Here is a 22882-nt window from a genome sequence, read left to right as displayed (position 1 = left end):
TAATTTTACAAAGAGGGGAGCTGTTGGAATATATGGAATGGTATCATCACGTATTTCTTTTTGTTGGAATATATCCTATGGTACTATGGGCTATTTCAGCATTATCTCATAATAATCTTTTTCCATTACAATCTTTACAATGTTACATTATTTACTAGCAACTACGAGCTCTTCTTGATTACAAAGGTAATAATTGTGTCAATTAAGATTTTCTACTGCTAAAGAAAATTTGCCTCGATGCTCCTTTAAATTTTCTTCGTTACTGAAACCTTTCTTCCTCCTTTTTTTCTCGCTTCTCTAAATTTAAACTAAACTGTTTTTATTAAATAATCTCTCAGCTTTCAGCTTATCAATCGTATTTATTCATTAACTTTGGTTTTTTAACGTATTGTTAGTCTTTCCCTCACTATGTCAACCTATGGAAACACTGATGGTGTCTATGAAGGAGCCTAGTCAGTCAGCACTAAGAGTTTGGTCGCTAGTACAACTCCCTATATTGTGGTGATTTTTTTAGCGGTAGAAATTCTTAATTGATACAATTATTACCTTTGTAATCAAAAAAAAAAGCTCGTAGTTGCTAGTAAATAATGTAACAATGTAAAGAGTGTAATGGAAAAATATTATTACGAGATAATGTTGAAATTGCCCATAGTATCATGGAATATAACATATCACCACTCAACATTCTCGTTTGTCTGGTAGCTTATAAAATTGAACGGAAAGTAATTAAAGAGTTGACCGCCCAGGTCCTTAAATCAAATTACAATTCAACAATTATTAGTACTGAGATTTAGATATTGGGTATTTCTGGACTTGACCTGTTGATAGAGAAAAGTAAAACATACAGAAGTGTTTCAAAAATTTAAAAAAATTAAAAGGGCCGAGCAGGGAATTGAACCCTGGACCACTCGCAATTTTAACCCAAAGCGAGTATCATACTACTAGACCACACGGCCTCTTATTAATGTAATTGTAATGGAGTTATCGTATGAGAGTAAAGTCGGATTGTCCAAAGAAAGAACCAAGCTAATAGTTTAATATAAAACTTATTGTATTTGTTGAGCATGCAATGTTGTCGCAGACTAGTGCAGTTGATAATGCACGTGAGTTTGGGTGGGAAACTATGGTTGACAATCTATGTTTATTTTAGTTTTAGCCGCATTAGGTTTTGAGATGGGGGAGGACTAGCTTTGAAGTTTGAGTTTCTAATGTAAGCTGTCAAGTCTGCTAAGACTTTTAATTCAGCTTCACATCCTTCGGAACAAACTGGCACGTTGGCAATGGTTAATTGTCTAACGGTAAATCCAGAACGGTCAGCGAGATCAATTTGACGATGAACAGGGAGATCGGCGAATGTCTCATAAGAGCTGGCGTTGTTCTTTGAATGGGTCTCAGATGTTGAGTGGGCAACAGAACTTCCAGTGCTGGCTGACTCGAAGGATGAGGGTCCTTCATTGACTCCTGTAGTGTTTCCGTGATTAGACATAGCGGAGAAGACTAAAAGCAAGAGTTAATAAGTAAATACGATTGATAAGCTGAAAGCTGAAAGAGTATTTAATAAAAACAGTTTTGCGTAAATTTAGAGTATATATAAGAATTATATAAATGATAAAAATAATAAAATAATAAAATAATAAAAAGTTCGCTATCATACCTAAAAGCAAGAGTTAATAAGTAAATACGATTGATAAGCTGAAAGCTGAAAGAGTATTTAATAAAAACAGTTTTGCGTAAATTTAGAGTAGCGAGAAAAAGAAGAGAAAGAAAACAAGAAAGGTTTCTGTAATGAAGAAAATTTAAAAGAACATCTTGAAAATTTTCTTTAGCAATAGGGAGTCTTGATTGTAACAATTATTGTAACTCCAATGGTAATGGGCTAGTAGTTGCTAGTGAATAATGTAACAATGTAGAGAGTGTAATTGGGAAAAAAAAATATTATGGGATAATGTTGAAATACACGATAGTACCATGACATATATTCCAACAGGATGGTTCAATTGACAAGTACAAGGCTCGTCTTGTTGTTCAGGGGTTTCGTCAGAAGTTTGGTGTTGACTATGTTGACACCTTTGCGCCAGTGATGAGATTCAGCACTGTTCGTCTCATTTTCGCCCTAAGTGCGGCGAAGAACTGCGAGATGCACCACGTCGATGTTAAAAATGCTTTCTTGAATGGAGATCTAGAAGAAGACATCTATGTCAAGCCACCAACAGGAATTGACCATAATACCCCTCCTGGCATGGTCTGGAAGCTGAATAAAAGCTTATATGGACTGAAGCAAGCCCCTCTGTGTTGGAACAAGAAGCTTGTTGACAAGTTGGAAGCACTAGGTTACAAAGCTGCCAAGAAAGAACCCTGTCTCTTTTACAAGATTAATGGCAAAGACTTCAGTATTATAGGTCTTTATGTTGACGACATCTTAACGGCGTCAAACGTACCGGGAGAATTCGAGCGGTTTTTCAAGGGCCTATCTGGTTACTTTGCCATCAAAGATGAAGGTGGTGTTAACAAATTCTTGGGAATCAGAGTCCAGGACTCCGACAGGACAATATCTCTGGATCTGGAACATTATATTGCTGACATGATTGAGGTTTTCAAATTGAGTAATCAAACAGCTAAGTCGATACCGTTGCCCAAGAAACATGGCCTTGATTTCCCACAGGGCCTCGATGCTCGTCCAGCTAACCAATCGCTGTATCGCAGCATTCTTGGCAAGCTACAGTTTGCTGCACAGACGGCCCGTCCGGACATTGCCTACGCTACAGGCAAGCTTGCTCAGTATGCGAGTGACCCTAGAGCTATTCATATGGATAGAGCATATCATGTTCTGAGCTACCTCAAAGGCACCAAGGACCTGGCAATTGTCTATCACAAAAATGTACCAGGGGCCTCTCCGCGGCTTCTGAGAGGCTGGTCAGATGCCGATTGGGCAAACGATCCCGACAGGAAGTCTATCTCAGGCTTTGCATTCTCTCACGGTCCTTCAACCTTCTCTTGGAAGTCGGCCAAACAGAAGTTGACAGCAACTTCCACAACTGAGGCTGAGCTGATTGCTGCTTTCTCTGCCACGTGTGAGGCAGTTTACTTCCGAGATCTTTTGAAAGAACTTGGTGAATCTCAACCAACGACTGTCATCATGGAGGACAACAAAGGTGTCCTGGATCTCATGAAGGACAGCAAACATCACGAGCGGACTAAACATATTGATACCAAGTACATGCGCACCAGAGACCATGTCAAAGCCGGCGATACCCGTCTTGAAGCTGTTGCTTCAGCAGATAATGTGGCAGACATTTTTACCAAAGCTCTGGCTAAGCCGCAGTTTTTATATTTGAGGAATCTTCTGGGTATGAGTACCCGTCCTCAAGTTGAGGGGGGAAATGGACTTGATGCAGTGCTCGTCTCGTCAAATAATACCTCCATCGTTACGCCGCAGTCATTTTCGAAGACTCGACGACGCAAAGATCAAGAGATTGAATCTTGATAACGGGCTATTGTTGCAGGGGGGCTGTTGGAATATATGTCATGGTACTATCGTGTATTTCAACATTATCCCATAATATTTTTTTTTTTTTTCCCAATTACACTCTTTACATTGTTACATTATTCACTAGCAACTACTAGCCCATTACCATTGGAGTTACAATAATTGTCACAATCAAGACTCCCTATTGCTAAAGAAAATTTTTCAAGATGCTCTTTTAAATTTTCTTCATTACAGAAACCTTTCTTGTTTTCTTTCTCTTCTTTTTCTCGCTACTCTAAATTTACGCAAAACTGTTTTTATTAAATACTCTTTCAGCTTTCAGCTTATCAATCGTATTTACTTATTAACTCTTGCTTTTAGTCTTCTCCGCTATGTCTAATCACGGAAACACTACAGGAGTCAATGAAGGACCCTCATTCTTCGAGTCAGCCAGCACTGGAAGTTCTGTTGCCCACTCAACATCTGAGACCCATTCAAAGAACAACGCCAGCTCTTATGAGACATTCGCCAATCTCCCTGTTCATCGTCAAATTGATCTCGCTGACCGTTCTGGATTTACCGTTAGACAATTAACCATTGCCAACGTGCCAGTTTGTTCCGAAGGATGTGAAGCTGAATTAAAAGTCTTAGCAGACTTGACAGCTTACATTAGAAACTCAAACTTCAAAGCAAGTCCTCCCCCATCTCAAAACAACTGATTAATCCAGAAGCATTCCTTAGACGCATCAGACAATGACATATACTCAGACTCGACGCTGGACGATGCAGGACTAACTTGCTTTCGACAAGCCCAAGTAATGGGACCACCAGACAGAATAAAAACATACCCAGTAAATGACTTACGGTCCTGCTTGTCCTGTGCATAGTCGGCATCACTATAACCAACAAGTTTGTAGACTTTCTGAGCTCGATATTCAAGACCAAGTTCAGCAGTACCCTTAAGATAACGAAGAGTATGCTTAGCAGCTTCCATATGAATAGACTTAGGATTCTGCATATATCGACAAAGAAAGCTAACAGCAACAGCAAGATCAGGACGAGCACAATTAGCAGCATAAATCAGCTTACACCTTTGGAATATTTCACTAACAAAAAGTGACTCCCACCACACAAAATGAAATTTTTACTCTGGAGCTTTTGGAGTCCTGGTTATATAACCCAACCCACCTGGTTAAATAAGCACATTATTTATTTTCATCTGGTGAAATAAACATTTGACGTGGTTAAATAAGCATCTTTTTTTTATTATTATTTTTTAATATTTTTTATTAAAAATCAACAAAAATATTTATTTTTTCCCACACAAATGAATTTTGGTTTTTTATTTTTCTATTTTTTTTATTTAAATTTATTTTTTTATTAAAGTTTATTTAAAATAAATTTATTTATTTATTTATTTATTTTTTGTTTTTCCCAACACAAAAAAATTATTTCCCAGCACACTGACATTTATTTTTCTATTTATTATTATTTTTTTTTATCTAACAATAATAATAAAATTTCAAATATAAATATAAAAATAAAAATGCTCTGACTGAAACTGTAGTAAAAATATATATTCTTTTTTAAAACTCAATATTTATTTTATATTTATTTTATATTTATTTTATATTTATTTTATATTAATTTTATATTTATTTTATATTTATTTTATATTAATTTTATATTAATTTTATATTTATTTTATATTTATTTTTTATCTTTTATTTATTTTTTTATCTATTTTTTTATCTATTTTTTATTTAATTTTTTATATATTTTATATCTATTTTTTATCTATTTTTTATCTATTTTATATCTATTTTATATCTATTTTTTATCTATTTTTTATCTATTTTTTATCTATTTTTTATCTATTTTTTATCTATTTTTTATTTTTTTTATCTATTTTATATCTATTTTTTATTATGTCTTACTAGTAATACGCCCTCTATCTTTTTTAAAAGATAATATCCCATACCCAAACCACAAGTTCTTTCTTAATCATTTTCCTCCAATTCACAAGCACATACCACATAAATAAAATACATCATGATGTAATTTACATCTGACAAAGATGGCCCAAATATAGAATCTGAATTTCCATACGTTGACTGCTCCTTTAAGTCCGTGTCCAAGTACTAAATAAATTCCGGGGCATTATTACTAGAAAATAGATAAGTATATATATAAAATATATAATACGGATAATTGGTTTTGTCAACAGCTTCAGCAGGACTAAGTTTTGTTGAGCCTTAATCAATCATTATGTAACCATAAGTTTATATGTTGATTGGAGTGTGTTATAGGGTAGATCTTTTATCTTTTATTTATTGTTAATATGATGAATATATATATATATATATATATATAAAAAATAAATTGATTGTTAAGTTGGAAATAATAGATGAAATAATATTTTAATTTCTAGTTTCTTACAACAAAATAGACATATTTAAACTATTTATCAAACATAACAATAAGATATTTCCATAAGAACAATGATTACTAATATAACAAAATTATGATAGAGCCAATTAGACTTAAAGTACATTTTTACCACAGTGCATATTTCTTTCCTCAGCCAATAAGAATTCTCTTTAGATTAAATCTTTAAAAAAGTATAAAAAAGCTGCTCTTCACCTTTTCTTTTCTTTCAACACATCACTTTTTTTTTTTTCTAATACAATTCGCCTTATAAGATATGGAAATTTCAGAAGTTTAAAGTACTATAAATCTTTTTTTTTTTTTTTTTTTTTTTTCAGAAAAGGTCATAATATTAACAACTTAAAATAGTTTTACAACTATGAAGATGGCTCACTTGCTGGCGACAAACGATTTTGACGCGTTTATACTTGGAGGAAAGAACGATGATGCTCACTTGACGAATAAGTTTGATGCATTGATACTTAGAAAAAAGAAAGATGATGCTCACTTAACCAAGTTGACGCGTTGATACTTAGAAGAATAACCGATGATGCTCACTTAAACAAGTTGACGCGTTGATACTGAGAAGAACGAACAATGATGCTCGCTTGAAGGACAAGCTTGAGGCATTAATACTAAGAGGAACTAATGATGATGCTCGCTTGACGAACAAGCTTGAAGCGTTGTAACTTGGAAGAACTAATGATGATGCTCGCTTGACGAACAAGCTTGACGCGTTACTACAGAGAAGAACTAATGATGATGCTCGCTTGACGAACAAGCTTGACGCGTTACTACAGAGAAGAACTAATGATGATGCTCACTTGACGAACAAGCTTGAGGCATTGTTACCAAGCTATATATATATAAATATATAATTCTGTAATTTATAATTTAATTTAAGGATTTTTTTAAAAAAATTTCAAAAATTTCAAAAATTCTAAATTTATTATATGCGGTGAATTAAACATTTAAATTTGCTTATTTAACCAGGTGGTTGTGCTTATTTAACCAGGTGTGTGTGCTTATTTAACCACTGAAAATATTAAATTTACCAGGTGTGTGTGTTAAATAAAAAAAAAAAAATGTTTATTAAGCAATTTTTATAGTGGGGGAAAAAATAAATTTACCACGTCTATTTGTTTAGTAAACCACCACTTTACTAGGGGAAAAAGTGCGAAAAATCCCAAAGGTGTTACCAATAATACTGCGATACATGGAGGCATCGGTAGCAGAGTCAGACTCGGAAAAATCAGAAAGATCACGAGTTGGTAAAGGAGTCTTGACACTTGAACAATTCTGCATACCAAACTCTTCCAACATATCAAAAATATAACGCGAAACATCCACAGTGTTGAACTGTGACACGGGAAGTCATGATAATAATAGAAAATATTATCCAAGAAAAGTATATATTGAAATATATAAGATAAAACAGTTATATAAGAAGAAAGAAAAAGGAAAAGAAAAATTATAAAAGTTGGGGAAGAAACCTTCCTTAAATATCTGAGGGAAAGAAAAATTTGCAGTGGTGAAAATTTTTCATTTGGGTTTGTCCCAAAGTTGAGTGGGTTTGTATTACACTTCAACTTTGTAACAAATTAAGGAGGGTAACCACAGTCACATAAGGGCTTAAACCTAATGCGGCTAAAACTAAAATAAACATAGATTGTCAACCATAGTTTCCCACCCAAACTCACGTGCATTATCAACTGCACTAGTCTGCGACAACATTGCATGCTCAACACCTCCCCTTGTCGCAGAATCACCTACTGCCTTCATACCAAGTAGTCCCCTCAATGTCTCAAACTTCACACGACCAAGATTCTTAGTAAACATATCTGCCAACATCACTTGAGTATCAAGATACTCCAGATGAATCACTCCACTGCGAATATAGTGACGGACAACATGATACCGAACATCAATATGCTTGGTGCGACGATGAAACACTGGGTTCTGAGCCAAAGCAATACATCCCTGATTGTCCTCAAACATAGTCACTGGCAACGGAACAGGAATCTTGCAAAGAGACAACAACTGATTAATCCAGAAGCATTCCTTAGACGCATCAGACAATGACATGTACTCAGACTCGACGCTGGACGATGCAGGACTAACTTGCTTTCGACAAGCCCAAGTAATGGGACCACCAGACAGAATAAAAACATAACCAGTAAAGGACTTACGGTCCTGCTTGTCCTGTGCATAATCGGCATCACTATAGCCAACAAGCTTGTAGACTTTCTGAGCTCGATATTCAAGACCAAGTTCAGCAGTACCCTTAAGATAACGAAGAGTATGCTTAGCAGCTTCCATATGAATAGACTTAGGACTCTGCATATATCGACAAAGAAAACTAACAGCAACAGCAAGATCAGGACGAGCACAATTAGCAGCATAAATCAGCTTACCAATAATACTGCGATACATGGAGGCATCGGTAGCAGAGTCAGACTCGGAAAAATCAGAAAGATCACGAGTGGGTAAAGGAGTCTTGACACTTGAACAGTTCTGCATACCAAACTCTTCCAACATATCAAAAATATAACGTGAAACATCCACAGTAATATGGTACGGTGACTGCTTAACTCTCATGCCAAGGAACTGCTCGACTGGGCCCAAGTCTTTCATCTTAAACATAGATGACAAAGAAGACTTGGTTTTGGCAATGACCTCAGAAGAATTGCCAGAAATAAGTAAATCATCAACATACAGTGCAATAATAACCATGGTAGACCCAGATCCTTTGGTATACACACCGTAGTCACTTTCATTACGAATAAACCCAAGTTTGACAAGAGCACCATGAATCTTCTCATTCCAACACAAAGGAGCTTGCTTTAAACCATATAAAGACTTCTTCAAATGACACACTTTAGATTCCTGACCTTTGACAACAAAGCCTTTAGGTTGTCTCATATAAATATCTTCTTTGAGATCACCATTAAGAAATGCAGTCTCGACATCCATATGATGAACCTGGAACCCAAACTGAGCAGCAATAGCAAGAACAATCCTCACAGTCTCGTAACGAACAACGGGAGCAAAAGTTTCAGTATAATCAATACCTTCAACTTGCGAAAATCCAATACACACGAGACGAGCTTTGTAACGTTCAATTGAACCGTCAGCTTTGCGCTTAACTTTAAAACACCCATTTGCTATTGATAGCCTTGCGACCAGGTGGGAGATCAACCAATTCCCAAGTACCATTGCGTTTAAGAGACGACATTTCAATAACACAGGCTTCAAGCCAAAACTCAGCTTCTTCACTAGACATAGCTTCTTCAAAACTACTAGGATCTGTAAAAACAAGTAAAGCCACATCATCATACTCAAAGCGGAGAGATTTGAGACGACGATAAGAAATACACTCTTCTTCAGCTGGACGTTTTGCAGGTGTTGCAGACACTGGAGATTGTTTCAAAGAATTTTCACAAAGGTGTTTAGAAGGAGGTGAAACAATGTCATCAGAACTCGGGCGTTTGGCAGGAGTTATAGAAGGTAAACGAACAGCAACAACACGAGATCGAGATTTAGGCAAAACAGCTTGAGTATCATCCTTAGTGACAACACTAACACCAGCTTGGTCAAGAGAATTAACAAGATCAGGCGAAGGAGATTCTTGACTAAGTGGCACTACTTCCAATTCAACAGAAGGTGGTGGAATGGGAGACGAAGCAATGATAGACGGTTGAAACCCAATATCTGTTGAGCATGCAATGTTGTCGCAGACTAGTGCAGTTGATAATGCACGTGAGTTTGGGTGGGAAACTATGGTTGATAACCTATGTTTATTTTAGTTATAGCCGCATTAGGTTTAAGCCCTTATGTGACTGTGGTTACCCTCCTTAATTTGTTACAAAGTTGAAGTGTAATACAAACCCACTCAACTTTGGGACAAACCCAAATGAAAAATTTTCACCACTGCAAATTTTTCTTTCCCTTGGGTATATAAGGAAGGTTTCTTCCCCAACTTTTATAATTTTTCTTTTCCTTTTTCTTTCTTCTTATATAACTGTTTTATCTTATATATTTCAATATATACTTTTCTTGGATAATATTTTCTATTATTATCATGACTTCCCGTGTCACAGTTCAACAGGTTATGGGCCGCACTTCGGCTTATATTAATCTTACTTCCTCCGAAAAACTCACTCCTCTCAACTATCATGTCTGGGCTACCAAAATTCTTTTGGGTCTTCGTGCTATGAATAATGGTATCCATCTTTATGTCGAAGCTGGTACTGTCAATCCAGCTGCTAATGAATCCCTCGAAGACCTCACCGCCTCGCTTGATACCGTCGTCCATGATGTCATCCTCAACAACATTTCTCCTGAGTTGATCGAACATGTTAATGATGTGGCCATTAGAGGCCGTGACCTCTGGCTTTATCTTCATCAGGAGTATAGTCAACTTCAACCCGCCGATGTCATCTCACTTATGAAATCCCTCTATGCTGGCAATATTGATGTTGGTCCAAAGTTTGTTTCTTCTGTTCGTTCTTATGTTGCTACGTGGCGTTCCATCTACCAATCATTGTCGCCTGATTCGGTTGTGGCCTTCAACGCTTTGGCCTCAATGGGTCCCAATTGTGAGCGCTTCATCCAGTACGCCTTGGAGCACCGCTTTGATAGTAACAATGCTGACAACCTTGATATCAACAACTTCATCCGGAACACTGATAAATGGGCCAAGTTGTTGAAGATTACTGGACCTCCAGCTACTCTTTCGACTGAAGCGTTCGTTGCTTCATCAAAGAAGTACAATAACAAATCTAAGGGTGATGGTATCAAATGTTTCCGTTGTAAGAGGCGTGGTCATACTTCCAACAATTGTCATGTCTCTTGGGAAGAGGTTCAGGCTGCTCGCCAAGATAATAAGGATGACAAGGAATCTAAGGAGGCTAAAACCTCAAGAGGTTGGTTTGCTGAGACTATTGATGAATTTTCTGAGATAGTTGATGATGATCCATTTGTGAGTTCCGCTTTTGTGTCCGAGACATCTGTTGTTTCTGAAAAGTTTGGTAACAGTTGCTCCGAGTCGTTTGATGATTTGGAATCCGAACTTTTTGATTCTTCTGAGCCGTGTGTCGGCGATGAAGATTGTTTTGTTGGTCAAGTTTCTGAGTATTGTTCAAACTCAGGACTTGATATTGATTCAGTTGGTAAACCGTTTGTTGGTTCCACTGATGACTCTTGTTTTAATTCTGAACCGTATGTCGGTTCTACTGTTGTTTGTTTGGAGTCTGAACCGTGTGTCAGTTCAGCTCCTATTTGTTTTGATTCTGAATCGTTGGTCGATTCGGATATTGTTCCTTTTGATTCTGAACCGTTGGTCGGTTCTTCTTTTATTTTTTGTTCTGATTCTAAACCGTTGGTCGGTTCTGATGATGATATTGCCTTACCTTCTTTTGATTTTTTGGTGGATTCAATTACTGAACCTTCTCCACCTATTGTTAAACCAATTGTTACACCAAAATCCCGTTTTTCTCCATTCTTTTACTTATCTTTTGTTACCATCATGTTGTTTTCCTTGATTTTAATTGTCGTCTGGCATCCTTTTTCAATCTTGGATTTAAGTCATTCAGTCCATCACGTTTTTGTTGCTGAATCTACTACTTCTGCTGAGGCCAACTTAGTTGTTGGGTCTGATTCTTTTGACTTTATCCATGATACTGGTGCTACCAGTCACATTTGCAATAACATCTCATATTTTTCTTCTCTTCGTCCCACTTCGGCTACCATTCGTGGTCTTGGTTCTGCTACTGCTGAGGGGGTTGGCGACATTGTCGTCGATCTTCTTGGTAAAGATGACCAGCCTTGTGACCGCGTTGTTCTTCGAGATGTTTTATATGTTCCTAAGATTCCTCGCAATTTATTTGCTGCTCGTCGAGCTACTGCTGGTGGTTGTCGGTTCATTCAAGACCTTAACCATATTTCTGCTGTTGAAAATGGCAAAACTCGAGTCCACGCCATTGCCATGGGTGACTTGTACTTTTGTCGTTTCCGAGTTGTTTTGCCTTCCAAGCCTGTCCATGAGGTGTTTGCTGTTGAGTCGTCTGCCAATCTTTGGCACAAGCGACTTGGTCACGCCAGTGTGGACGTTCTCAAGAAATTATCTAAGTCACTTTCTGTCAAGCCTACTCATTTTGAGGTTGTGGATAGTCATAAGTGTGACGCTTGCTTGGGGTGGCAAAGCCACAGCATTGCCATTTAATGGTACCACAGAAAAAGCTAGTCGTCCTTTGGAATTATTTGTTTCTGATTTGAGCGGTCCTCATGTCGCTACCCCTGTGGGTCATCGTTATGTCTTAACCATTATGGATTATTATTCCAGGTACTCTTATGTGGAGTTGTTGGTTAGGAAAAGTGATGCAAGTCTTGCCATTCGTAACTTTATTGCTAGGTGTGAATCTTATTTTTCTGGTGATTCTGCTGGTGATCGAGTTGTTGCATATTTTCATTCTGATAATGGCGGCGAATACATTTCCAAAGACCTGGAGCAGTTCTTTGTGTCTAAGGGTATCAAGCATACTTATACAGTTCCTCATACTCCTCAACAAAATGGTGTTGCTGAGCGATTGAATCGCACATTATTTGAGAAAGCCAAGTCTATGCTTTTATATGCTCATGCTCCTGAATACTTATGGGGTGAAGCTGTCAAGTCTGCTAACTATATTAGGAACCGTCTTCCTAGTCGTACCACTGGTGGTGTTGCACCTCTTCAACTTTGGACTGGTAAACCTCCTAGTTATCATCATATGAAAGTATTTGGTTGTCAAGCTACAGTTGTTCTTCCTGGTGCTAAAAGAGAATCTAAGTTAAGTTCAAATACTGAAGCTGGTGTTTTTGTTGGGTATTCTTTGGATCGTACAGCTTATCGAGTTCTTCTTGATTCAAGCATTGTTGAAGCCAGGAGTGTTTACTTTGATGAGTCCAAGTTTCCATTTATGAAAAGTGATAAAGACTTGTCTATTAATGGTACTGGTGTTGGGTTTAGTGTTGGGTCTAGTATTGGTTCTGGTTCAGGGTCCATGTCAGGACCTTGTTTTGATTCTAAGGGGACTGGTTTAGGATCTAATGTTAGGGTTAATTCTATTGCTAGTTCTGATTCAAGTTCTGGTTCTAGTTTTGGGTCTCATAGATCTTTACCAGCATCCTCATCTGGTTCTGGTTCTATTTGTGCTTTACCGTCTCCGTCTCCGTCTTCTTCTCCGTCTCATTCTCCGTCGCCGCCTCCTTCTTCTTCTTCTTCTATTATTGTTCATAAGCCTCGTTCTGTTCGTCGCATTTTGTCTACACCTTCTGCTCCTCTTGAGTCTCCTACTCTTCCTACTCTTCCTTCTATTCCTTCTGTTCCATCTCTTCCTAGTTCTCCTATTCTTCCACCTTCAGATCATGATGTCTCTATCTCTCCTGACTCAAGTCCAATTGTTTCTTCTTCGGAATATATTCCTTCACAATTAGACTTATCTGAAGCTGGTATTAATGAATCTGATATTTCAGGTGATTCTGGGATCTCGCAACGAGGGGGTGATATTGGGTTTCAACCGTCTATCATTGCTTCGTCTCCCACTCCACCACCTTCTGTTGAGTTGGAAGTAGTGCCACTTAGTCAAGAATCTCCTTCGTCTGATCTTGTTAACTCTCTTGACCAAGCTGGTGTTAGTGTTGTCACTAAGGATGATACTCAAGCTGTTTTGCCTAAATCTCGATCTCGTGTTGTTGCTGTTCGTTTACCTTCTATAACTCCTGCCAAACGCCCGAGTTCTGATGACATTGTTTCACCTCCTTCTAAACACCTTTGTGAAAATTCTTTGAAACAATCTCCAGTGTCTGCAACACCTGCAAAACGTCCAGCTGAAGAAGAGTGTATTTCTTATCGTCGTCTCAAATCTCTCCGCTTTGAGTATGATGATGTGGCTTTACTTGTTTTTACAGATCCTAGTAGTTTTGAAGAAGCTATGTCTAGTGAAGAAGCTGAGTTTTGGCTTGAAGCCTGTGTTATTGAAATGTCGTCTCTTAAACGCAATGGTACTTGGGAATTGGTTGATCTCCCACCTGGTCGCAAGGCTATCAATAGCAAATGGGTGTTTAAAGTTAAGCGCAAAGCTGACGGTTCAATTGAACGTTACAAAGCTCGTCTCGTGTGTATTGGATTTTCGCAAGTTGAAGGTATTGATTATACTGAAACTTTTGCTCCTGTTGTTCGTTACGAGACTGTAAGGATTGTTCTTGCTATTGCTGCTCAGTTTGGGTTCCAGGTTCATCATATGGATGTCGAGACTGCATTTCTTAATGGTGATCTCAAAGAAGATATTTATATGAGACAACCTAAAGGCTTTGTTGTCAAAGGCCAGGAATCTAAAGTGTGTCATTTGAAGAAGTCTTTATATGGTTTAAAGCAAGCTCCTTTGTGTTGGAATGAGAAGATTCATGGTGCTCTTGTCAAACTTGGGTTTATTCGTAATGAAAGTGACTACGGCGTGTATACCAAAGGATCTGGGTCTACGATGGTTATTATCGCACTGTATGTTGATGATTTACTTATTTCTGGCAATTCTTCTGAAGTCATTGCCAAAACCAAGTCTTCTTTGTCATCTATGTTTAAGATGAAAGACTTGGGCCCAGTCGAGCAGTTCCTTGGCATGAGAGTTAAGCAGTCACCTTACCATATTACTGTGGATGTTTCACGTTATATTTTTGACATGTTGGAGGAGTTTGGTATGCAGAATTGTTCAAGTGTCAAGACTCCTTTACCCACTCGTGATCTTTCTGATTTTTCCGAGTCTGATTCTGCTACCGATGCCTCCATGTATCGCAGTATTATTGGTAAGCTGATTTATGCTGCTAATTGTGCTCGTCCTGATCTTGCTGTTGCTGTTAGCTTTCTTTGTCGATATATGCAGAATCCTAAGTCTATTCATATGGAAGCTGCTAAGCATACTCTTCGTTATCTTAAGGGTACTGCTGAACTTGGTCTTGAATATCGAGCTCAGAAAGTCTACAAGCTTGTTGGTTATAGTGATGCCGACTATGCACAGGACAAGCAGGACCGTAAGTCATTTACTGGGTATGTTTTCATTCTGTCTGGTGGTCCCATTACTTGGGCTTGTCGAAAGCAAGTTAGTCCTGCATCGTCCAGCGTCGAGTCTGAGTATATGTCATTGTCTGATGCGTCTAAGGAATGCTTCTGGATTAATCAGTTGTTGTCTCTTTGCAAGATTCCTATTCCGTTGCCAGTGACTATGTTTGAGGACAATCAGGGATGTATTGCTTTGGCTCAGAACCCAGTGTTTCATCGTCGTACCAAGCATATTGATGTTCGTTATCATGTTGTGCGTCACTATATTCGCAGTGGAGTAATTCATCTGGAGTATCTTGATACTCAAGTGATGTTGGCAGATATGTTCACTAAGAATCTTGGTCGTGTGAAGTTTGAGACATTGAGGGGACTACTTGGTATGAAGGCAGTAGGTGATTCTGCGACAAGGGGAGGTGTTGAGCATGCAATGTTGTCGCAGACTAGTGCAGTTGATAATGCACGTGAGTTTGGGTGGGAAACTATGGTTGATAACCTATGTTTATTTTAGTTATAGCCGCATTAGGTTTAAGCCCTTATGTGACTGTGGTTACCCTCCTTAATTTGTTACAAAGTTGAAGTGTAATACAAACCCACTCAACTTTGGGACAAACCCAAATGAAAAATTTTCACCACTGCAAATTTTTCTTTCCCTTGGGTATATAAGGAAGGTTTCTTCCCCAACTTTTATAATTTTTCTTTTCCTTTTTCTTTCTTCTTATATAACTGTTTTATCTTATATATTTCAATATATACTTTTCTTGGATAATATTTTCTATTATTATCATGACTTCCCGTGTCACAGTTCAACAATATCACCCCCTCGTTGCGAGATCCCAGAATCACCAGAAATATCAGATTCATTAATAGATGGACCAGCTTCAGATAAGTCTAATTGTGAAGGAATATATTCCGAAGGAGAAACAATAGGACTTGAGTCAGGAGAGATAGAGACATCATGATCTGAAGGTGGAAGAATAGGAGAACTAGGAAGAGATGGAACAGAAGGAATAGAAGGAAGAGTAGGAGACTCAAGAGGAGCAGAAGGTGTAGACAAAATGCGACGAACAGAACGAGGCTTATGAACGATAATAGAAGAAGAAGAAGAAGAAAGCGACGGAGAATGAGACGGAGAAGAAGACGGAGACGGTAAAGCACAAATAGAACCAGAACCAGAACCAGATGAGGATGCTGGTAAAGATCTATGAGACCCAAAACTAGAACCAGAACTTGAATCAGAACTAGCAATAGAATTAACCCTAACATTAGATCCTAAACCAGTCCCTTAGAATCAAAACAAGGTCCTGACATGGACCCTGAACCAGAACCAATACTAGACCCAACACTAAACCCAACACCAGTACCATTAATAGACAAGTCCTTATCACTTTTCATAAATGGAAACTTGGACTCATCAAAGTAAACACTCCTGGCTTCAACAATGCTTGAATCAAGAAGAACTCGATAAGCTGTAATGATCCAAAGAATACCCAACAAAAACACCAGCTTCAGTATTTGAACTTAACTTAGATTCTCTTTTAGCACCAGGAAGAACAACTGTAGCTTGACAACCAAATACTTTCATATGGTGATAACTAGGAGGTTTACCCGTCCAAAGTTGAAGAGGTGCAACACCACCAGTGGTACGACTAGGAAGACGGTTCCTAATATAATTAGCAGACTTGACAGCTTCACCCCATAAATACTCAGGAGCATGAGCATATAAAAGCATAGACTTGGCTTTTTCAAATAATGTGCGATTCAATCGCTCAGCAACACCATTTTGCTGAGGAGTATGAGGAACTGTATAAGTATGCTTGATACCCTTAGACACAAAGAACTGCTCCAGGTCTTTGGAAATGTATTCGCCGCCATTATCAGAATGAAAATATGCAACTCGATCACCAGCAGAATCACCAGAAAAATAAGATTCACACCTAGCAATAAAGTTACGAATGGCAAGACTTGCATCACTTTTCCTAACCAACAACTCCACATAAGAGTACCTGGAATAATAATCCATAATGGTTAAGACATAACGATGACCCACAGGGTAGCGACATGAGGACCGCTTAAATCAGAAACAAATAACTCCAAAGGACGACTAGCTTTTTCTGTGGTACCATTAAATGGCAATGCTGTGGCTTTGCCACCCAAGCAAGCGTCACACTTATGACTATCCACAACCTCAAAATGAGTAGGCTTGACAGAAAGTGACTTAGATAATTTCTTGAGAACGTCCACACTGGCGTGACCAAGTCGCTTGTGCCAAAGATTGGCAGACGACTCAACAGCAAACACCTCATGGACAGGCTTGAAGGCAAAACAACTCGGAAACGACAAAAGTACAAGTCACCCATGGCAATGGCGTGGACTCGAGTTTTGCCATTTTCAACAGCAGAAATATGGTTAAGGTCTTGAATGAACCGACAACCACCAGCAGTAGCTCGACGAGCAGCAAATAAATTGCGAGGAATCTTAGGAACATATAAAACATCTCGAAGAACAACGCGGTCACAAGGCTGGTCATCTTTACCAAGAAGATCAACGACAATGTCGCCAACCCCCTCAGCAGTAGCAGAACCAAGACCACGAATGGTAGCCGAAGTGGGACGAAGAGAGAAGAAAAATATGAGATGTTATTGCAAATGTGACTGGTAGCACCGGTATCATGGATAAAGTCAAAAGAATCAGACCCAACAACTAAGTTGGCCTCAGCAGAAGTAGTAGATTCAGCAACAAAAACGTGATGGACTGAATGACTTAAATCCAAGATTGAAGAAGGATGCCAGACGACAATTAAAATCAAGGAAAACAACATGATGGTAACAAAAAGATAAGTAAAAGAATGGAGAAAAACGGATTTTGGTGTAACAATAGGTTTAACATTAGGTGGAGAAGGTTCAGTAATTGAATCCACCAAAAAATCAAAAGAAGGTAAGACAATATCATCATCAGAACCGACCAACGGTTTAGAATCAGAACAAGAAATAAAAGAAGAACCGACCAACGGTTCAGAATCAAAAGGAACAATATCCGAATCGACCAACGATTCAGAATCAAAACAAATAGGAGCTGAACTGACACACGGTTCAGACTCCAAACAAACAACAGTAGAACCGACATACGGTTCAGAATTAAAACAAGAATCATCAGTGGAACCAACTGAATCAATATCAAGTCCTGAGTTTGAACAATACTCAGAAACTTGACCAACAAAACAATCTTCATCGCCGACACACGGCTCAGAAGAATCAAAAAGTTCGGATTCCAAATCATCAAACGACTCGGAGCAACTGTTACCAAACTTTTCAGAAACAACAGATGTCTCGGACACAAAAGCGGAACTCACAAATGGATCATCATCAACTATCTCAGAAAATTCATCAATAGTCTCAGCAAACCAACCTCTTGAGGTTTTAGCCTCTTTAGATTCCTTGTCATCCTTATTATCTTGGCGAGCAGCCTGAACCTCTTCCCAAGAGACATGACAATTGTTGGAAGTATGACCACGCCTCTTACAACGAAAACATTTGATACCATCACCCTTAGATTTGTTATTGTACTTCTTTGATGAAGCAACGAACGCTTCAGTCGAAAGAGTAGCAGGGGGTCCAGTAATCTTCAACAACTTGGCCCATTTATCAGTGTTCCGGATAAAGTTATTGATATCAAGGTTGTCAGTATTGTTGTTACTATCAAAGCGGTGCTCCAAGGCATACTGGATGAAGCGCTCACAGTTGGGACCCATTGAGGCCAAAGCGTTGAAGGCCACAACCGAATCAGGCGACAATGATTGGTAGATGGAACGCCAGGTAGCAACATAAGAGCGAACAGAAGAAACAAACTTTGGACCAACATCAATATTGCCAGCATAGAGGGATTTCATAAGAGATGACATCGGCGGGTTGAAGTTGACTATACTCCTGATGAAGATAAAGCCAGAGGTCACGGCCTCTAATGGCCACATCATTAACATGTTCGATCAACTCAGGAGAAATATTGTTGAGGATGACATCATGGACGACGGTATCAAGCGAGGCGGTGAGGTCTTCGAGGGATTCATTGGCAGCTGGATTGACAGTACCAGCTTCGACATAAAGGTGGACACCATTATTCATAGCACGAAGACCCAAAAGAATTTTGGTAGCCCAGACATGATAGTTGAGAGGAGTGAGTTTTTCAGAGGAAGTAAGATTAATATAAGCCGAAGTGCGGCCCATAACCTGTTGAACTGTGACACGGGAAGTCATGATAATAATAGAAAATATTATCCAAGAAAAGTATATATTGAAATATATAAGATAAAACAGTTATATAAGAAGAAAGAAAAAGGAAAAGAAAAATTATAAAAGTTGGGGAAGAAACCTTCCTTAAATATCCAAGGGAAAGAAAAATTTGCAGTGGTGAAAATTTTTCATTTGGGTTTGTCCCAAAGTTGAGTGGGTTTGTATTACACTTCAACTTTGTAACAAATTAAGGAGGGTAACCACAGTCACATAAGGGCTTAAACCTAATGCGGCTAAAACTAAAATAAACATAGATTGTCAACCATAGTTTCCCACCCAAACTCACGTGCATTATCAACTGCACTAGTCTGCGACAACATTGCATGCTCAACATTCTTTTCCTTTTTCTTTCTTCTTATATAACTGTTTTATCTTATATATTTCAATATATACTTTTCTTGGATAATATTTTCTATTATTATCATGACTTCCCGTGTCACAGTTCAACACAATACTCAGAAACTTGACCAACAAAACAATCTTCATCGCCGACACACGGCTCAGAAGAATCAAAAAGTTCGGATTCCAAATCATCAAACGACTCGGAGCAACTGTTACCAAACTTTTCAGAAACAACAGATGTCTCGGACACAAAAGCGGAACTCACAAATGGATCATCATCAACTATCTCAGAAAATTCATCAATAGTCTCAGCAAACCAACCTCTTGAGGTTTTAGCCTCCTTAGATTCCTTGTCATCCTTATTATCTTGGCGAGCAGCCTGAACCTCTTCCCAAGAGACATGACAATTGTTGGAAGTATGACCACGCCTCTTACAACGGAAACATTTAATACCATCACCCTTAGATTTGTTATTGTACTTCTTTGATGAAGCAACGAACGCTTCAGTCGAAAGAGTAGCTGGAGGTCCAGTAATCTTCAACAACTTGGCCCATTTATCAGTGTTCCGGATGAAGTTGTTGATATCAAGGTTGTCAGTATTGTTGTTACTATCAAAGCGGTGCTCCAAGGCGTACTGGATGAAGCGCTCACAATTGGGACCCATTGAGGCCAAAGCGTTGAAGGCCACAACCGAATCAGGCGACAATGATTGGTAGATGGAACGCCATGTAGCAACATAAGAACGAACAGAAGAAACAAACTTTGGACCAACATCAATATTGCCAGCATAGAGGGATTTCATAAGTGAGATGACATCGGCGGGTTGAAGTTGACTATACTCCTGATGAAGATAAAGCCAGAGGTCACGGCCTCTAATGGCCACATCATTAACATGTTCGATCAACTCAGGAGAAATGTTGTTGAGGATGACATCATGGACGACGGTATCAAGCGAGGCGGTGAGGTCTTCGAGGGATTCATTAGCAGCTGGATTGACAGTACCAGCTTCGACATAAAGGTGGACACCATTATTCATAGCACGAAGACCCAAAAGGATCTTAGTAGCCCAGACATGATAGTTGAGAGGAGTGAGTTTTTCAGAGGAAGTAAGATTAATATAAGCCGAAGTGCGGCCCATAACCTGTTGAACTGTGACACGGGAAGTCATGATAATAATAGAAAATATTATCCAAGAAAAGTATATATTGAAATATATAAGATAAAACAGTTATATAAGAAGAAAGAAAAAGGAAAAGAAAAATTATAAAAGTTGGGGAAGAAACTTTCCTTATATACCCAAGGGAAAGAAAAATTTGCAGTGGTGAAAATTTTTCATTTGGGTTTGTCCCAAAGTTGAGTGGGTTTGTATTACACTTCAACTTTGTAACAAATTAAGGAGGGTAACCACAGTCATATAAGGGCTTAAACCTAATGCGGCTAAAACTAAAATAAACATAGATTGTCAACCATAGTTTCCCACCCAAACTCACGTACATTATCAACTGCACTAGTCTGCGACAACATTGCATGCTCAACATTGAAGGCCACAACCGAATCAGGCGACAATGATTGGTAGATGGAACGCCATGTAGCAACATAAGAACGAACAGAAGAAACAAACTTTGGACCAACATCAATATTGCCAGCATAGAGGGATTTCATAAGTGAGATGACATCGGCGGGTTGAAGTTGACTATACTCCTGATGAAGATAAAGCCAGAGGTCACGGCCTCTAATGGCCACATCATTAACATGTTCGATCAATTCAGGAGAAATGTTGTTGAGGATGACATCATGGACGACGGTATCAAGCGAGGCGGTGAGGTCTTCGAGGGATTCATTAGCAGCTGGATTGACAGTACCAGCTTCGACATAAAGGTGGACACCATTATTCATAGCACGAAGACCCAAAAGGATCTTAGTAGCCCAGACATGATAGTTGAGAGGAGTGAGTTTTTCAGAGGAAGTAAGATTAATATAAGCCGAAGTGCGGCCCATAACCTGTTGAACTGTGACACGGGAAGTCATGATAATAATAGAAAATATTATCCAAGAAAAGTATATATTGAAATATATAAGATAAAACAGTTATATAAGAAGAAAGAAAAAGGAAAAGAAAAATTATAAAAGTTGGGGAAGAAACTTTCCTTATATACCCAAGGGAAAGAAAAATTTGCAGTGGTGAAAATTTTTCATTTGGGTTTGTCCCAAAGTTGAGTGGGTTTGTATTACACTTCAACTTTGTAACAAATTAAGGAGGGTAACCACAGTCACATAAGGGCTTAAACCTAATGCGGCTAAAACTAAAATAAACATAGATTGTCAACCATAGTTTCCCACCCAAACTCACGTGCATTATCAACTGCACTAGTCTGCGACAACATTGCATGCTCAACATATATGGTTTAAAGCAAGCTCCTTTGTGTTGGAATGAGAAGATTCATGGTGCTCTTGTCAAACTTGGGTTTATTCGTAATGAAAGTGACTACGGTGTGTATACTAAAGGATCTGGATCTACCATGTTTTGAGATGGGGGAGGACTAGCTTTGAAGTTTGAGTTTCTAATGTAAGCTGTCAAGTCTGCTAAGACTTTTAATTCAGCTTCACATCCTTCGGAACAAACTGGTATGTTGGCAATGGTTAATTGTCTAACGGTAATGTTGAACAGCTAAAATAGGAAGCTAAGCTGGACAACCATAAAAGAACGGCACTACGGGGGATCGAACCCCAGTCTCACTCATATGGCCTGAGTGCGTGTTACCACTACACCACAGAGCCTACTTATTGTTAAGTAGTAACTCTTTCATGATGTTACTGGGAAAATCTCGTGATACACAAACGGTGGATAGTGTTGGAACTGGACCCTACACTCAACAGGTCTCAACACGACACACGTATATTCCAACAGGTAAATCCAGAACGGTCAGCGAGATCAATTTGACGATGAACAGGGAGATCGGCGAATGTCTCATAAGAGCTGGCGTTGTTCTTTGAATGGGTCTCAGATGTTGAGTGGGCAACAGAACTTCCAGTGCTGGCTGACTCGAAGGATGAGGGTCCTTCATTGACTCCTGTAGTGTTTCCGTGATTAGACATAGCGGAGAAGACTAAAAGCAAGAGTTAATAAGTAAATACGATTGATAAGCTGAAAGCTGAAAGAGTATTTAATAAAAACAGTTTTCCGTAAATTTAGAGTATATATAAGAATTATATAAATGATAAAAATAATAAAATAATAAAATAATAAAAGTTCGCTATCATACCTAAAAG

General features: G+C 38.4%; 10 protein-coding genes across 10 annotated transcripts; 3 read left to right on the top strand and 7 right to left on the bottom strand.

Moving 5' to 3' along the window:
* Positions 1-1141: 1141 nt before the first annotated feature.
* Positions 1142-1486, bottom strand: SAPINGB_P006215 (uncharacterized protein; the record flags this gene model as incomplete). The annotated part of the gene is made up of 1 exon (XM_032000927.1): positions 1142-1486. One exon carries the CDS (start codon positions 1484-1486, stop codon positions 1142-1144), a length of 345 nt encoding a protein of 114 aa, XP_031856818.1.
* A 379-nt stretch (positions 1487-1865) lies between these two features.
* Positions 1866-3484, top strand: SAPINGB_P006214 (uncharacterized protein; the record flags this gene model as incomplete). The annotated part of the gene is made up of 2 exons (XM_032000926.1): positions 1866-1868; positions 1988-3484. 2 exons carry the CDS (start codon positions 1866-1868, stop codon positions 3482-3484), a joined length of 1500 nt encoding a protein of 499 aa, XP_031856817.1.
* A 688-nt stretch (positions 3485-4172) lies between these two features.
* Positions 4173-4460, bottom strand: SAPINGB_P006213 (uncharacterized protein; the record flags this gene model as incomplete). The annotated part of the gene is made up of 1 exon (XM_032000925.1): positions 4173-4460. One exon carries the CDS (start codon positions 4458-4460, stop codon positions 4173-4175), a length of 288 nt encoding a protein of 95 aa, XP_031856816.1.
* Positions 4461-7546: 3086 nt separating this feature from the next.
* Positions 7547-9615, bottom strand: SAPINGB_P006212 (uncharacterized protein; the record flags this gene model as incomplete). Its single annotated transcript, XM_032000924.1, has 3 exons — positions 7547-9039; positions 9107-9481; positions 9552-9615. 3 exons carry the CDS (start codon positions 9613-9615, stop codon positions 7547-7549), a joined length of 1932 nt encoding a protein of 643 aa, XP_031856815.1.
* A 359-nt stretch (positions 9616-9974) lies between these two features.
* On the top strand, positions 9975-12116 carry SAPINGB_P006211 (uncharacterized protein; the record flags this gene model as incomplete). The annotated part of the gene is made up of 1 exon (XM_032000923.1): positions 9975-12116. One exon carries the CDS (start codon positions 9975-9977, stop codon positions 12114-12116), a length of 2142 nt encoding a protein of 713 aa, XP_031856814.1.
* A 103-nt stretch (positions 12117-12219) lies between these two features.
* SAPINGB_P006210 (uncharacterized protein) lies at positions 12220-15492 on the top strand (the record flags this gene model as incomplete). The annotated part of the gene is made up of 1 exon (XM_032000922.1): positions 12220-15492. The coding sequence occupies one exon, from the start codon at positions 12220-12222 to the stop codon at positions 15490-15492; it is 3273 nt and encodes a 1090-aa protein (XP_031856813.1).
* A 288-nt stretch (positions 15493-15780) lies between these two features.
* SAPINGB_P006209 (uncharacterized protein) lies at positions 15781-19234 on the bottom strand (the record flags this gene model as incomplete). Its single annotated transcript, XM_032000921.1, has 7 exons — positions 15781-16240; positions 16291-16450; positions 16503-16987; positions 17032-17294; positions 17357-17511; positions 17637-18907; positions 18972-19234. 7 exons carry the CDS (start codon positions 19232-19234, stop codon positions 15781-15783), a joined length of 3057 nt encoding a protein of 1018 aa, XP_031856812.1.
* A 472-nt stretch (positions 19235-19706) lies between these two features.
* On the bottom strand, positions 19707-20780 carry SAPINGB_P006208 (uncharacterized protein; the record flags this gene model as incomplete). Its single annotated transcript, XM_032000920.1, has 1 exon — positions 19707-20780. One exon carries the CDS (start codon positions 20778-20780, stop codon positions 19707-19709), a length of 1074 nt encoding a protein of 357 aa, XP_031856811.1.
* A 275-nt stretch (positions 20781-21055) lies between these two features.
* SAPINGB_P006207 (uncharacterized protein) lies at positions 21056-21640 on the bottom strand (the record flags this gene model as incomplete). The annotated part of the gene is made up of 1 exon (XM_032000919.1): positions 21056-21640. One exon carries the CDS (start codon positions 21638-21640, stop codon positions 21056-21058), a length of 585 nt encoding a protein of 194 aa, XP_031856810.1.
* A 457-nt stretch (positions 21641-22097) lies between these two features.
* SAPINGB_P006206 (uncharacterized protein) lies at positions 22098-22708 on the bottom strand (the record flags this gene model as incomplete). The annotated part of the gene is made up of 2 exons (XM_032000918.1): positions 22098-22234; positions 22507-22708. 2 exons carry the CDS (start codon positions 22706-22708, stop codon positions 22098-22100), a joined length of 339 nt encoding a protein of 112 aa, XP_031856809.1.
* Between the last annotated feature and the right edge of the window lie 174 nt (positions 22709-22882).

Source organism: Magnusiomyces paraingens (assembly GCF_902498895.1).
Source record: "Magnusiomyces paraingens strain CBS 517.90 genome assembly, contig: contig5, whole genome shotgun sequence".
Taxonomy (NCBI): Eukaryota; Fungi; Ascomycota; class Dipodascomycetes; order Dipodascales; family Dipodascaceae; genus Magnusiomyces; species Magnusiomyces paraingens.
Note: the sequence above shows the minus strand (reverse complement) of the source record. Positions and strands in the feature narration are given on the sequence as shown.